This window comes from Sitodiplosis mosellana, unplaced genomic scaffold (genome assembly GCF_009176505.1).
Source record: "Sitodiplosis mosellana isolate CC-2019 unplaced genomic scaffold, AAFC_SMos_1.0 Smas_scaffold_10, whole genome shotgun sequence".
NCBI classification, from domain to species: domain Eukaryota; kingdom Metazoa; phylum Arthropoda; class Insecta; order Diptera; family Cecidomyiidae; genus Sitodiplosis; species Sitodiplosis mosellana.
In genome coordinates, this window is record NW_022595252.1 from 370,046 (window position 1) to 384,145 (window position 14,100).

General features: G+C 36.8%; 2 protein-coding genes across 11 annotated transcripts in view; one reads left to right on the top strand and one right to left on the bottom strand.

The window, feature by feature from the left end:
• The window catches only part of LOC129567264 (transient receptor potential cation channel protein painless-like), a 27,976-nt gene extending 20,301 nt beyond the window's left edge, over window positions 1-7,675 (top strand). The window contains exons 3-7 of one of the 9 annotated variants that reach the window (XR_008687841.1): window positions 4,231-5,939; window positions 6,036-6,432; window positions 6,518-6,556; window positions 6,638-6,737; window positions 7,067-7,675. Coding sequence is in view for 3 of the 9 variants with exons in the window: in XM_055443931.1 (XP_055299906.1) it covers window positions 4,231-5,939; window positions 6,036-6,417 (2,091 nt within the window). In the remaining 6 variants the exon portion in view is untranslated. Of the gene's footprint in view, window positions 1-4,230; window positions 5,940-6,035; window positions 6,433-6,517 lie in introns of those variants that run through there. The other 8 variants (XR_008687842.1, XR_008687838.1, XR_008687839.1 and 5 more) reach the window with 8 other exon arrangements.
• Window positions 7,676-7,698: 23 nt separating this feature from the next.
• On the bottom strand, window positions 7,699-14,075 carry LOC129567270 (trypsin Tyr p 3.0101-like). Of its 2 annotated transcripts, none has more exons than XR_008687846.1 (4): window positions 13,977-14,075; window positions 13,457-13,584; window positions 12,632-12,890; window positions 7,699-12,553 (listed from the first exon to the last, which is right to left on the bottom strand). XR_008687846.1 is itself a non-coding variant. In XM_055443938.1 (4 exons), exons 1-4 carry the CDS (start codon window positions 14,035-14,037, stop codon window positions 12,434-12,436), a joined length of 438 nt encoding a protein of 145 aa, XP_055299913.1. In that variant the 5' UTR covers window positions 14,038-14,075; the 3' UTR covers window positions 7,699-12,433. The 2 variants fall into 2 exon arrangements, 1 of the variants encoding a protein (XP_055299913.1); XM_055443938.1 differs by having other exon boundaries at window positions 12,762-12,890.
• Window positions 14,076-14,100: the final 25 nt, after the last annotated feature.

The window sequence follows — 14,100 nt, forward strand, 5'->3', positions numbered from 1 at the left end:
GGGTTTACCCACTTTGGGGTAGTTTTTGTACTTTTTTCACTTTTTGAACCCTGCCCTTCGAACTGGGGCAACATGGGGGGCCAACACTATGTGCCAATGAAATCTATGGGACCAGGCGCAACTTTCGTGGGATATAACCTATTTGCCCATTTGAGTTTTAAGGGGTGAAAAATGCGTCGAAAGTGTTGGGGGTGAGTTTTTTTAACTTTCAAAGGCGAATTCAGGGCAGAAGGGAGTGTTTTTCGGGAAAAAAGTGTTCATAGCCTAGGGATTTTTTTTACGAGGAAAAATGCAATTATTTTGGTGTAAAAGAGGGGTTTGGACCCTATTTTGGGGTTATGTTGGTCATTTTTCGCTATTTTTGCACTTTTTGACCCTACCCCGCGTCACAGGGATGGAGGGCAGGTCCGCCCAAAGTGTCATTTGATTCTCTAGAGTATAATGAACATTTCATATCAACAAACTACTGTTCCCAAACCATTTCTAGTATGAAAAAAGTGCATTGACATGTAAAAACCACGATTTTCAGCCCCAAAATAAACATACCCCCATAACTACCCCAAATATGAATATGGGATCGTAATATTTTGTTTTTGGGGGTTTTGAGGGATGCCCTTTCGAACGCGCATGGGCATTTGAAAATCGGCGTGTAACAGTATGGGATGTTTACTGGTTAGTCAAAATGTCCCAAATTAATCGACTGACTAGTCAATCAAAAATTTTCCGCACGGGATGTGATCGAGTGGAAATTCACTTGACAAATGACAAACGCTGCATCGAAATGTGCGTTGTTTGTTTTACTGAATTTTGACAGCTCATTATCCCGCGCGGAAAAACAAAAAAGTCAGTTTAAAAACATTCTCAACCAAATCAAAGACGGTTCATTTTCCCTCTCGATTACTTTGACAGAGCCACTTCAAATTTGAGATGTAGTCAGGTTTTTTGGATTTCATATAATTTATAGCTAAAATGGAACAGGAACAGGAACAGAATCACAGACGTGTGCAAGGGGGGGGTATTCCGGTTTTACCCCCCTCTAGGATTCCAAAATGTGGACCCCCTCCCAGCGATGTGGAAAATTTGACACTAGATATAATCGATTTTCAAAAGTGAGGACCTTTTTTTTTTTTTTAGGTCTTCACTTGTTTTTTGACACCCATTGGCAAAATTTTAGACCCCCATTGTGGAATTTTGACTGTTTTACACTAGATAGAATCGATTTTAAAAAGTGAGGACCTTTTTTTTTTAGTCCCCACTTTTTTCGGAGACTGGTTTTACACTAGATAGAATCGATTTCCCGCCCCCCCCCCCCCTGGGAAAATCATTTTATCCCCCCCCCCCCCTAGAATTTTTTACCTTGCACACGTCTGCAGAATCAGATTAAATCAATAACATCACGTGCCCGTGAATATTTTGTACACAAGGAAACTAATTCAACTGAGAAAGGCAAACAAGTAATTTATGCGTGTTCATTATGCAACAAACTTATAAACGGAACAAAACCATCAAATCTCATATCACATATGAAGTGTGTGCATAACGATATTTATAAAACAAAAATCGAAATCAAAGGGACAAGCTATGCCGTAAAACGTTTGGAACTACTGCAAAATTGTGTTGAAAAGGTGACAATAAACAAGGAACCGTTCCGAAATATTCTCAAATCTGCATTCCAAAAATTAATTGCGAAAAAAGTGTGTAAATTGAATGCCGCTGGTCATGCGTTGAATTTATCAAACAAAAATTTACCTGACGTTAAAAGCCATCTAAAAGCGACAGCGAATAAAATTCGAGAACGCATCTCATCGGAAGTTAAAGGTCGAATGATATCGGTTATGGTTGATATTGCTTCAAAACACAGCCTTTCTGTACTTGGTATCAGCATTCAGTACATCAAAGATGGGAGCCATGTGATTCGAACCATCGGTTTAATCGAATTGAAGGAAAGACATACAGCCGATTACATTGCCGATTTGATACATTCTGGTTTATTAAGCTATCAAGTGGAAATCAGCCAAATTGTTTCATTGACTACAGATAATGCAGCAAACATGGGTGCGACCGTGAAACGATTGAACGAAATTTTCGAGCAGTCTGAAGACGAAGACGAGTCATGTGAAACGGAGGAATTTATTCCAGATAATTCGAATGTGATTCATATATCTGATGAATGTTATGAAGAAGAGCTCTATGAAGTGCTTCACGAATCGGATGATGCCGATAAAGAACTGTTGAATGACCTTATTGACGACAGCGATGAACATACCGATTTACTCAATCAATTAGTTTCGGATTTCAAACGAAAGTATACAACCTCGATAATTTACGTTAATGGCGTAAGCTGTGCCGCGCACACTCTACAGCTGGCCGCATGCATTATTTTAAGAAATTTGTAGAGCTGCCCATTTTCAAGAAAATTTAAGTAAAACACTGCCCATTTTTGAGTTTTGAGCTGCCCATTTGGGATTTAGAACTGCCCAAATGGGCAAGAGCTGCCCATTAAAATAATGCATGGCTGGCCGTAAAGGAAGCAATTAACTCATTAAATGATGGTGGAAGAAATTTTCTGGCATTGTGTCGGGCAATTGGCAAGTTTATTCGTTTGCCGAATACAAAATGCATTATCGTTGTCCAAGCAAATCTGAAATATAAGTGGGTGAGGCCAGGTGTTACCACTCGCTGGAGCTCAACGTATTTAATGGTAAAACAAATCGAATGTGGCTTTTTAGAAGAAAAAATTACAATAGCATTTGCTTTTATTTCAATTTACAGTTGGCTGACCTTTTGGAATGCAAAAACGTTGTGACATTTTTTGCGAAGAGTGAAAAACAATTTGCTTTGTTGTTGAAAAAGTGAGATGTTCTACGAGAACTTGTCGATGTTTTAGCTGTTCCTTACAACGCAACTATTGCAATGCAACAACCCCATTATACACTGTCGGATTTTTATGGAAAATGGATCCTTAGTCGATAGAACTGATTAAATTCACAAAAGAAGAGATCCGTCACACAGAAATTGCAAGCAAACTGCTGAAAACATTAGAAAAGCGAAAAGGCCAATTGTTGGACAATCCAGCTATGATTTGTGCTGTGATTTTGGATCCTCGCTATAGCAGTGAAATCGATCACGCCGAAAAAATTCGTTTGGCAAAACTCACCCTATCAAATGTGTGGGAAAGATACAATTTAAAAATGACTGTGTCTGAGGAACATGAGCACAATGAAAACGATCGAGAGGCAGAAAGCGGCGATGCCGAGGATGATATAAGCCTATTGAATTCATATTTCGCACAAAAAGGTTTAAGGCAATCGGTTTTGGAATCGAAACCAAGTCCTGATGCTTCGAAAAGGAATATTGACATTGGAATGCTTTTGGACAAATTCCTTAACGACAAAGCTGGTAGTTTTCTGCGATGTCACCAGTCTGTAATGAAATTTCGGCAAGCCAAACAACATAACTATCCCGAATTATTCGAGCTGAGCATGGTGTTGAACGGTATTCCGCCAACACAAGCGACAGTTGAAAGATTGTTTTCAATATTTGGCTTTCTTTACAATAGCTGGCGAAACCAACTGTCACCAGAACTGCTTGAAGATATGATTTTAATAATCACCAATGAATATCTGTTTAAAATTATAAATAAAGAAGATAAGGAGGCCGTCGATGGTGGTATTAATTAGATTACAAAAACAAATCGGTCAACAAAAAAAAACAAATCGAATGAAAATAACAGCTAATGTTTTTGTTTTATTTTTTTTTTTGCTTTCTTCTTTCCCTCTGCTCATTTGCATTCTGTGTGATTCGAACGGAATAAAACAAAAAAAAATTATCGCAAAATCATTCTCTTGCTTTTATGTTGTTTTTTTTCTTTCTTCTCTCTTTTTTCTCCTCGATCAATCATTCAGTGGAAAACAACGTACGCGTCTTGCGACGTACGGTTGCGTTCGTTTATCGTGCACAAATCGTACAATGCGGCAACGCAAGCAGAGAATTATCGCGCGATAATTATGCGATAACTGCCTTATGCGATGCCGTATTTATGCGTTTTGGACACATTGATGATTATTTACCAATCAATAGTACTGAAGTACAGTGTATTTGAGTCCGTACCTTCTTCACTACTGCTTGAAAGCACAAAGGAAATTAGAATAGAATAAAAATAAACTTAATCGGACATCCTAGCTTCAAGAAAAAAAAAAGTGTCTCATTCTCAATCATGTTTTATTCCAGCTGAACAATGATTTAAAATCAAAACTCGATCAATTGCTAATTGATGGCGATTTGCCGTCGATTCGAGATCAAGATGTAACCCATTGGGATCGTGATCGTCTAATGTTCTGCTTGATGTTCGACAACGAAGATGTTTTTGCCAAAGGTTTAAAATTGGTGGCTGAGAAAAGTCCCGACGAAATTCCCAATTTGAACATCGAATCGATGGATAACAAAAGTGGGGACAATAGTTCGGAACCATTGAATACCTGGCGAAATATTTCACTCATCAACATAGCCGTATTAAAGGATTTACATGTAGCCATAAAGAAATTGGGCTCCATCAATGCTGACTTCAATTCAACGGCAATTCATTCTGTGTATGAATATGGTCGTTGGGAGTGTTTACGAAAATTGCTCGAGAAACGAAAGAAAATGTCGTGGAGACCGGTGAAATTGTCGAATTTCATAACATTTCTAATGCGAGCACAGACCTATGACAAAGATTGTCGTGAGTATGTGGATAAACAGATTGATTTTGGCAAATGTGTCGATTTGCTGTTCAATTATGCCGAGTACGAAATCAACGAACAAAATATCGATCAATATTCACCGTTACAATTGGCTGTGATGTACAATAAGCCAAAAGCGATTCTTCATTTACTGAAACGAGGCGCATACATTGGAGTACAAGATGCTGTCGGTCGGCCAGCCATTTGGAATATTAATCCAAAAATATTGGAAAAACACTTTGATCATTGTATCACCGGTGAAAACTTGGTGATTTTTAACTTTGAAAATTTAATCGCTCCGTCGAGTGACTATCCAAATGATTTGTCAGCCATTGAATTCATATCAAACTCGAATGATTTCCGGCATTTACTCGAGCATCCATTAATTGCAAGCTTCTCGTCTCTTAAATGGACTCGAATGGCGTTAGTTTTTTACACAGACTTTTTGTTGTATTTTCTGCTTTCGCTGGCCACGGGATTTATTTCGATGTATTACATGCAAAACCCGAAGAAGTACTTGATTCACATGGGTTTTATCACTGGTGTTTTCATCACGTACATCGCGTTCCGGAGATTCGTCCAAGTTATTTTCCGCACTTTGAACCGACGAAGTTGGGAGAACTACCTAAACTTCTTGCTCACCATATCAAATGTGATGCTTTTGGTTTTGTTTGTGATTGGGGTTCAGTTCAATTTTCAGAGTTCAACATTAGCTGCTCTTTGCATTGTACTAATCACATACGAATTCTTTTTATTGGCCGGAACTTTTTGGCATTTTTCAATCTATTTCGAGATGTTCATCGCTGTGGCAACGAGTTCCATTCAAAGTTTACAGTTGTATGTCATTTTTTTACCCGCATTTTCACTACTTTTCTATATTTTGCTGTGTGACTCATCAAAAACAGTTCCACCAGAGCAAGAATTACCAGATTTAAATAAATTCTCAACACTTGGGTCATCCGTTGTCAAAACTGTTGTAATGTCAACCGGCGAATTTGATGTTATCAACGTTAATTTTGACGTGAATGCTATTAGCATCTATATTTTTATTGGGTTTGTCTTTTTGATTTCAACGGTTTTTATGAATTTGTTGAATGGTCTTGCCGTCAGCGATACACAGAAAATTCAATTTGATGCCGAGCTAAGGAGCTACAAACGAAGATGCAAAATGCTGGCGAGGTATGAAAATGTGCTGTCAAATAAAGGCCATTGGTTTCGGTGGGTAACATTGGATTTTAACATTGATTACATTGAAAACATTTGCTCAAAAAAACTAATTTAATGACATATTGTGGACCTATGTGCCATTTTCAGTCGAAGATACCGATTGTTGTGGAAAATGTGCAAGATTTTCATTCATTTGAACAATTTTGTGTACGAGAACAAACGGATTTATATCGAATTGGACGATCAGTGCAAGGTGTATTCGGTGAAGATGCTTCGGTCCAACTCGATTTCCATGAAAGTCCCTCTGAGGAGTTGGACCAGACTCAGGACAGCACCAATTGACTCGAAAATCATTCATCAAGCCCTTCAAGTTCGCGAGAAGAATTTGGTGAAAACGATCCGAGAACGAGAAGAAACCAATGAAATCGAAAAAGGAAACCTTACAAGTCGAATGGTTCGCATGGAGAAATCACTGAAATCAATCGAAGCCACATTGAAAATACTCAGCGATAAAATGAATCAGAAGTAATTTTAAATAGCTTAGGTAATACATCGATTGAATCGATTGATGCGAATTGATTTTCAGTATTTTTTTAATGATTAAATTCTTTAATTTTTATGTCGCGTAGTAAGGCATGAAACACGCCAATCCAAAGGATCGTTATCGAGTAACAACTTCAATAATTTAAAGACAACTTTCTAAGCAGGGACACTTCTTGGTTGATAATTGATATGCTTGAAATTTTCAGGCGATTTGATAGTGAAGCTCACTTAGAGAAGTAAAAATACTAGAAGATATCAAATTGAAGTTAATTAACATGGTGAATGATAAGCTGAGCTCACGAGTAGGTAATTTATCACGATTTTAAATGAACTGATATCAGCTTATAATCGTGAAATGAAAAGAAATTATACATGTGTGAATCAAACAGAAGAATACAAGATTTCGATTATTGGAAAAAAGCAGAGCCGTAGCAACACTGTTGCGTGGAGGGCAATTTTTTTTTCTAAATATAATTTAATTTTTTACACTAATCCAATAATTATAATTGTTTCATATGAGGGGTTAGACAGTGTGTGTATTGTGTAAAGATGCCACATGGCTCACTTAAACGCTCAGTTCATGTAGAGACGTTCACCATTCAGACTTATGTCATGCTTCGCTTGCGTCGTTTCAGCTAGCTGAATTATCCGTCTCAGTTATCTTACGATGCCTAACAGAAGCAACGGGTGTCGTTTTATTCCATATGTGCGGTAAATTGGAATGGCTCAAAAATTGAACCTCAAATTACGAGGAAACCAAACTGGTACACATCGTATTCGACTTTGGGACACTGTAGGACACCTAAAGTACAACAGATATAAACATATCTCAACCCTGAAATCTGAAGTCGGCGGCAGTTTGGGTATACATCCCTAAAATGATGATTTGTACAAAAAACGCTAATTTTACTATAAATTGGTAAAGAAATGAGCATATTTTTGTTCATTTCGCTAAAATATGAAATAATTCTACGATTAAAACCGACAAAAACATATTTGAAGTCAAAAATGTCATTTTCTTCATACAATATTGCGAGTTGAAAACATCACCCGGAGCAAGACCATTTTTCGACATTTCAAACCAATCAGACGTACTACCTGATATTACTGCAGACGTACTGCCTGACTATTTGGACAAGGACACAATTCTTTTAAGATTCAATGCTTTGGAAAATCGTAAAGTAGCGAGCAGTTTTGAGTGATTGAAAAACAAAATAAATAAACTGTGAATGCAGTCAAAACTATATACTTTTGTTTTCCATTGTCTTTAATTTTTTTTTTCCTTTTTTTCTTCAATTTTTCCTTATGGTATTGCTTTCATATATAAGAAAAACGAGTGGGCAGTGAAAACACGTGGAGGGGCAAAGCCCCCCTTGCCCCTTAGTTGCTACGGGCATGGAAAAAAGAGCAATGATTCAACTGTCTTCCTCTTATCAAGCGATCCATCTTTATTCATGTGATATAAAAAGAAGTGACAATATTGATTGAGGCTCCATAACTCAAGAACGAGTCGAGCAAATTCAAACCTGAGACAAGCATTTGAAAGGTGCTGTTTATGCGAAGGTTTTTATGTAAAAAACACCTCTGTATGTGTTTTGGTTGTCGAGTTATTACGGTTTGAGTGAAGGTGTTCCTTTCCCATATATATTTGCATATTACACACATTTCTGCTGTTTTCGCTGAGCATTGCATTTCTTTGCATTGAATTTCAGTAAAGTCAATTTTATTTTACATTATAACAATAACGGCATACATTGTCCATTTCTTACTTCACACATAATATAACAATTTGTTTATGATCAGCACATAATCACAGGCAAGTGTGCAATGTGCAATGACATTCGTTTTTTCAATGAAAATGTCATAGAAGGGGATGGAACCATTTTTGCTGCATCTTCTGAATATTATTGTTATTCGCTTGAAGAATTACAATTGGCCACTTTCGAAAATACATATCTTTGAATTTTCATGTACCATTCAGCTTAAAATGATTTGAATAAACATTGAATCGTATAGCTGCACTAAAGCATGAGCACAAAAATGTCATTTTTTTTTTGAAATTTGCTTCTTCTATTTTTTTTGTAGTATAGAATAAAATGAATGAGAAATGAGCAAGAAACGCAGAAATGAGCAATTACAACGTGTCTCTGAACTTCACCGCAGCATTATATGATGCATTACAATATCCATTATTGCATTGGAAAGGTGACGATGGCTATCATATCAATATTCCAATGATAAATCCACAAACTGGTAAAATGCATATTTCAAATCTACTCATTTTAAGTGAATGGAAAAATGTGAAACATTATTGTTAGTGTGGTGTGAACTATTGACTGATAGTAAGTATTATCCATCATGGATTTATTAGTGAACAAAATTTAAGTGAATGGAAAAATGTGAAACATTATTGTTAGTGTGGTGTGAACCATTAATCCAATTCTTCCAATTGCATTCTAGATCGTTACAATGGTAATCATTACTATGTTTGGAATGTCAGTGGCAGCAGCAGTAACGTTTGTAGGCTCATACTTTTTGTTTAGGCCGTCTTCATCTGGAGAACAGCATAGCGCAGCAGAAGCGACAGCAACTGTATCTACTAACGTGAATATACAACAAGTGACTGTTTCCGTAGAAATAATCGTTTTGCTGCTATTGGTGTTATTATTACGTGCTTTTAAAACGAAAAAGAAGTACTTCGGGGAACACTCATCAACAGTACAAAACACGCTTTGGATCGCAACATTTCGACTAATTCCCTTATTCCAACCAAATTTCGACAAAAAGTGTTGATGGGGTTTTGTTTGGCTCGTCAATATCTACAACTTTCACTAAGACATCAGCCCTTGAAAAGGCTTTCTGGGCCAGTTACAGTGTAAAATGACCGGAAAAATGGCAATTTTTCGGCATTTTTTGAATTTTTTGCCCTACTGGTCCCCCAGGTGGTAAACTTTTGTTCAGTTTTCGACTCGTGTCGTGTAGCCAGCAGCCGTATAAACAATTTGGCACTTCTTAGATTGCAATTTGGATGGAATTTAGTGCCGATTGATTCAGACATAGAAGACAAATTTCAGGCCAAAATGAGCAAATCACAAACATGAGCTTCGGTTTGACAGGTAAAAGCAAATTATTTCTACCCTTTCTGCCTTTGAACTTCTAGTATGATCCTTAGCGAACATTTTAAATACCAACACGACCAAATCGAGTGATGTTTTCACATATTTCTGGCCTCATATTCGATTTCAACTCCCAAAAAATCGACTTTTGACCAAAAAATCCTTAAGTATGGGCTTTTTAGGGATGCTGTCTTGCTGAAATGTTATTTTTTCTTGAAAATATGGAGAGTCTACCCAGACAAAACTCTCAAAATTGACTTTTTATGGTACCTCTCGAACAAAAGTTACGTTTTTCATGCATTTTGCTATGAAAATATCATTTTTTGTTCGAGAGATACCCCAAAAATCATTCATAAGAGCTTCTGTATAAATAGATTCCCAATATTTCCCGAACAAAATAACTTTTTACTAAGAAACTCATCCAAAAAGTGTATTTTTGAGGTACCTCCCGAACAAAAATGATATTTTCATAGAAAAATGCATGAAAAACGTAACTTTTGTTCGAGAGGTACCTTAAAAAATCGATTTTGAGAGTTTTTGTCTGGGTAGACTCTCCATATTTTCGAGAAAAAATAACATTTCATCAAGACAGCATCCCTAAAAAGCCCATACTTAACACTATGACTGTTCTTCATATTTGCAACATATTACTGTTCTTGGGGGACTCCAGGGCCCCCAAGATATTTCATATGAAATCTGGACTGTGATAAGAGATAACAAATTAGTGTCTGAAGCAAAGTTGTAATACTCAAAGTTTGCTATAATTTTGGCGCAACAAATATTGCTTATCTCTTATCAGTTCCGCGAAAAACGCGAAAAACGCGAAAATCGCAAAATTTTCCGACATCGTTTTAGTGAAGCTGATAAGAAGTAAGAGACTTGCCTCTTCGACAGAAATGTAGAGCAGGTGGAATACTACAACTTTGCCACAGACACCAAGTCGTTATCTCTTATCAGTTATGCGAAAAAATGATAAGAAAAAATTCGCGGTTTTCGCGTAACTGATAAGAGATAACGACTTGATGTCTATGGCGAAGTTGTTGTACTCAAGCTGCTCTACAACTTTGCCGAAAACCATCTGGTTATCTCTTATCAGTTTCGCGGAATACGCGAGAAACCGCTGAAAACCGCGAAAAAAACGCGTTTTTTTCTTATCATTTTTCACGGAACTGATAAGAGATAACGAGATGGTGTCTATGGCAAAGTTATAGCTCTGGTCGAGTACTATGATTTGCCACAGACCTTAAGTCGTTATCTCGTATCAGTTACGCGAAAAAATGATAAGAAAACATTCGCGTTTTTCACGGTTTTCTGCGGTTTCTCGCGTATTCCTCGAAACTGATAAGAGATAACGAGATGGTGTCTTTACCAAAGTTGTAAAGCAGCTTAAGTGCTACAACTTCGCTATAGACTATAAGTCGTTATCTCTTATCAGTTACGCGAAAAGCCGCGAAAACCGTGAAAAACGCGAATTTTTTCTTATCATTTTTTCGCGTAACTGATAAGAGATAACGACTTGGTGTCTGTAGTGAAGTTGTAGTACTTGACCAGAACTACAACTTTGCCATGGACACTATTTCGCTATCTCTTATCAGTTTTGCGGAATACGCGAAAAACCGCAGAAAACCGTGAAAAACGCGATTTTTTTCTTATCATTTTTTCGCGTAACTGATAAGAGATAACGACTTGGTGTCGTAGTAAAGTTGTAGTACTCGACCAGAGCTACAACTTTGCCATAGACACCACCTCGTTATCTCTTATCAGTTCCTTGAAAAGTGAGAATCTATGAATTCGCGTTTTTCACGTTTTCGCGGCTTTTCGCGTAACTGATAAGAGATAACGACTTGATGTCTACGGCGAAGTTGTAGAGCAGCTTGAGTACTACAACTTCGTCATAGACACCAAGTCGATATCTCTTATCATAGTCCAGCTATAATATAAAATAGCCATGGGGCCCTGTGGTCCCCCAAGAACAACAGCGTAACATGTTTTGCGGCAGGCTGTATTTTACACATACTCACACATATGCATATGTTTTTTTTTTCATTCGTGTAGAGAAATGTTCAATCTATACAATGAGACTTAACTCCGGTTGGTTTATACACTGTTTAGTACTTTTATTCAACTTTAAAGTTCGCTGGGGGCCCTGGGTGCCCCAAGAACAATCATAGTGTTAAGGATTTTTTGGTCAAAAGTCGATTTTTTGGGAGTTGAAATCGAATATGAGGCCAGAAATATGTGAAAACATCACTCGATTTGGTCGTGTTGGTACTTAAAATGTTCGTAAAGGACCATACTAGATGTTCAAAGGCAGAAAAGGTAGAAATCATTTGCTTTTACCTGTCAAACCGAAGCACATGTTTGTGATTTGCTCATTTTGGCCAGAAATTTGTCGCATATGTGTGAATCAATTGTCGCCAAATTCCATCCAAATCGCAATCTGAGAAGTGCCAAATTTTTTATACGGCCCCTGACTATACGACACGAGTCGAAAACTGAACAAAAGTCCACCACCTGGGTGGCCAGTAGAGCAAAAGATGCAAAAAGTGCCGAAAAATTGTCATTTTTTCGGTCATTTTACACTATAACTGGCCCAGAATGCCTTTTCAAGGGCTGATGTGGTAAAAGTTATAGATATTGTCGAGCCAAACAAAACCTCATCATCAGTTTTTGCCGAGAATTAGCTGGGATAATGAAATTGGTTGAAATGTTGCGATCTAAAATGGCTTCCAAAAACACTGTCATGAAAATTTTGATGTGGGGCTTGCTATGGTTTTTTATATGGTACCCATGTGCAATCTTTGCGCCAAACCTATTTTTTTGAGGTATATTTTTCGAAACTGGCCGGAAATTCCAGATGAGGGACAACTTTTTTTTTGAAGCAGTCTAGTCCGGACTATATTGCGGATGAGGAACTATCTTTCTGACTTTTCGAATTTGTCCACGAGGACCCGGCGAAGATATTGAAATCGATAAATCGTCACCCATTATCTGCAGCTTCGGTAGCTGTGGAGGAAAAATTGTAATCGGTCGTATAAATATCTGTTATGCATTTGGTTTTTTTGACGCCATTATTCAATTTACTTAGGTTAATTAATCCAACAACAAATCAGTTCGTGAGATTTAACCGTTTCAATCATCGTTTTAAGCAATATATCATGATTAAATCAACAAAATGTCCAAACATTAATTGAAATAGAAGCGATGGACATACGAATGATTCGGGAATAAGTTGATCATCAACAAAGACGCAATGGGCAGCTGTTAAAATCTGCGATCTATTTCCAAATCTGATCCATGTTCCTCCGCAGAAGTGTTCGTTTTCGATCGTTTGAATTGACACCTTTAAAATTGGTAATTGAACAATTGTTTATTAGCACTTTTTGTGAATCCTCAAAATTTATATTTAAAAATCAATAGGACCTTATGGACGATGTTGATCGAGTAGTTTTTGCGTATATAAAAAAATCGTTCATTCAAATAAAGGATTGCCTAAAACTGGGCAAACTTTAAAAAATTACATATATGTTTTTTATTTGTCGCCCAATTAAGGCTCTATTTCCAGCGCATACAATTGCAATGATGTATATGTATTTCCTATATAAATTACATAATCTTGAACAATCGTACACATTGGAATAGTTCCATTAATAAAAACCAATGTTTATGAAGTAAACTTTCGTATGTGAGAATTGAGTCCATTCATTCCATGGTTGTCATTTTTTTGATCGTGTCTAGCCTAATCAACTTCTGCTTCATATCAAATCATTCATTCCATTCAATCTATTAGTTGTGGTTTTTCGTTCAATGAATGATAACAGAATCGTTCTTCAATATGCGATTAGTGTTTCATAAATGACTCGAGTCGAATACGTTGAAAGAAAACACTTGGAAATCAGTCACACTTACAATTCCACGGACATCACCTTCTTCGGCTCTTATTCCACCAACAATTTTTGAGAAAAATGTGATATTTCCATCACTGTCATACACAGGCTGTGGCAAACGGGGCACTGCACATTTCACAAAATGGAACTCTGAAAATACAAAATGTAAATTAGAATCGAGTTATATTTTGTACATCAATCTGGTGTTTTTATCAGTTTTAGATTCTTTCTTTAATTCATGGCATTTTTATAACACAAAATCAATATTTTGTTCAAAATTTCCACTGCTTGTAATGGGGACTGATGACTTTTTGGATGATAAATTTGCTTTAAGCCTATTTCTGAATTATTCTCTCTTAAGTGTTTTCCGTCAATCGAAATTTATTCTTATTTCCTTGCGGAATATGAGCGGAATATCAATAGGGATGGATGACACAATTTTTATCACAAAAACCACCAGTCTTTGTTCCAATTGACAAACACTAAAACTCGAATCAAAAAGGAAGAAAAATCAAAAATCTATTAGAAAAATTTTGTATTACGTTGAGCAATAACAATGGTGAAAACACAGAAATTGGTGAGCCACAAGAGATCCGATTTCATTTTTCAAGGTGTTCTGTATTTTGGACTGTATTTGTAACTGAAATCTTATTGCCGATTCTTCAT

Coding starts and splice junctions, on each gene's coding strand:
- LOC129567270 (XM_055443938.1), bottom strand. CDS start 14,037: ATGAAATCGGATCTCTTGTGGCTCACCAATTTCTGTGTTTTCACCATT. Junction 12,891..13,456: donor AAGGTGATGTCCGTGGAATT/GTAAGTGTGACT, acceptor CCAATTTTAAAG/GTGTCAATTCAAACGATCGA. Junction 12,554..12,761: donor AACTTATTCCCGAATCATTC/GTATGTCCATCG, acceptor TTTCCTCCACAG/CTACCGAAGCTGCAGATAAT.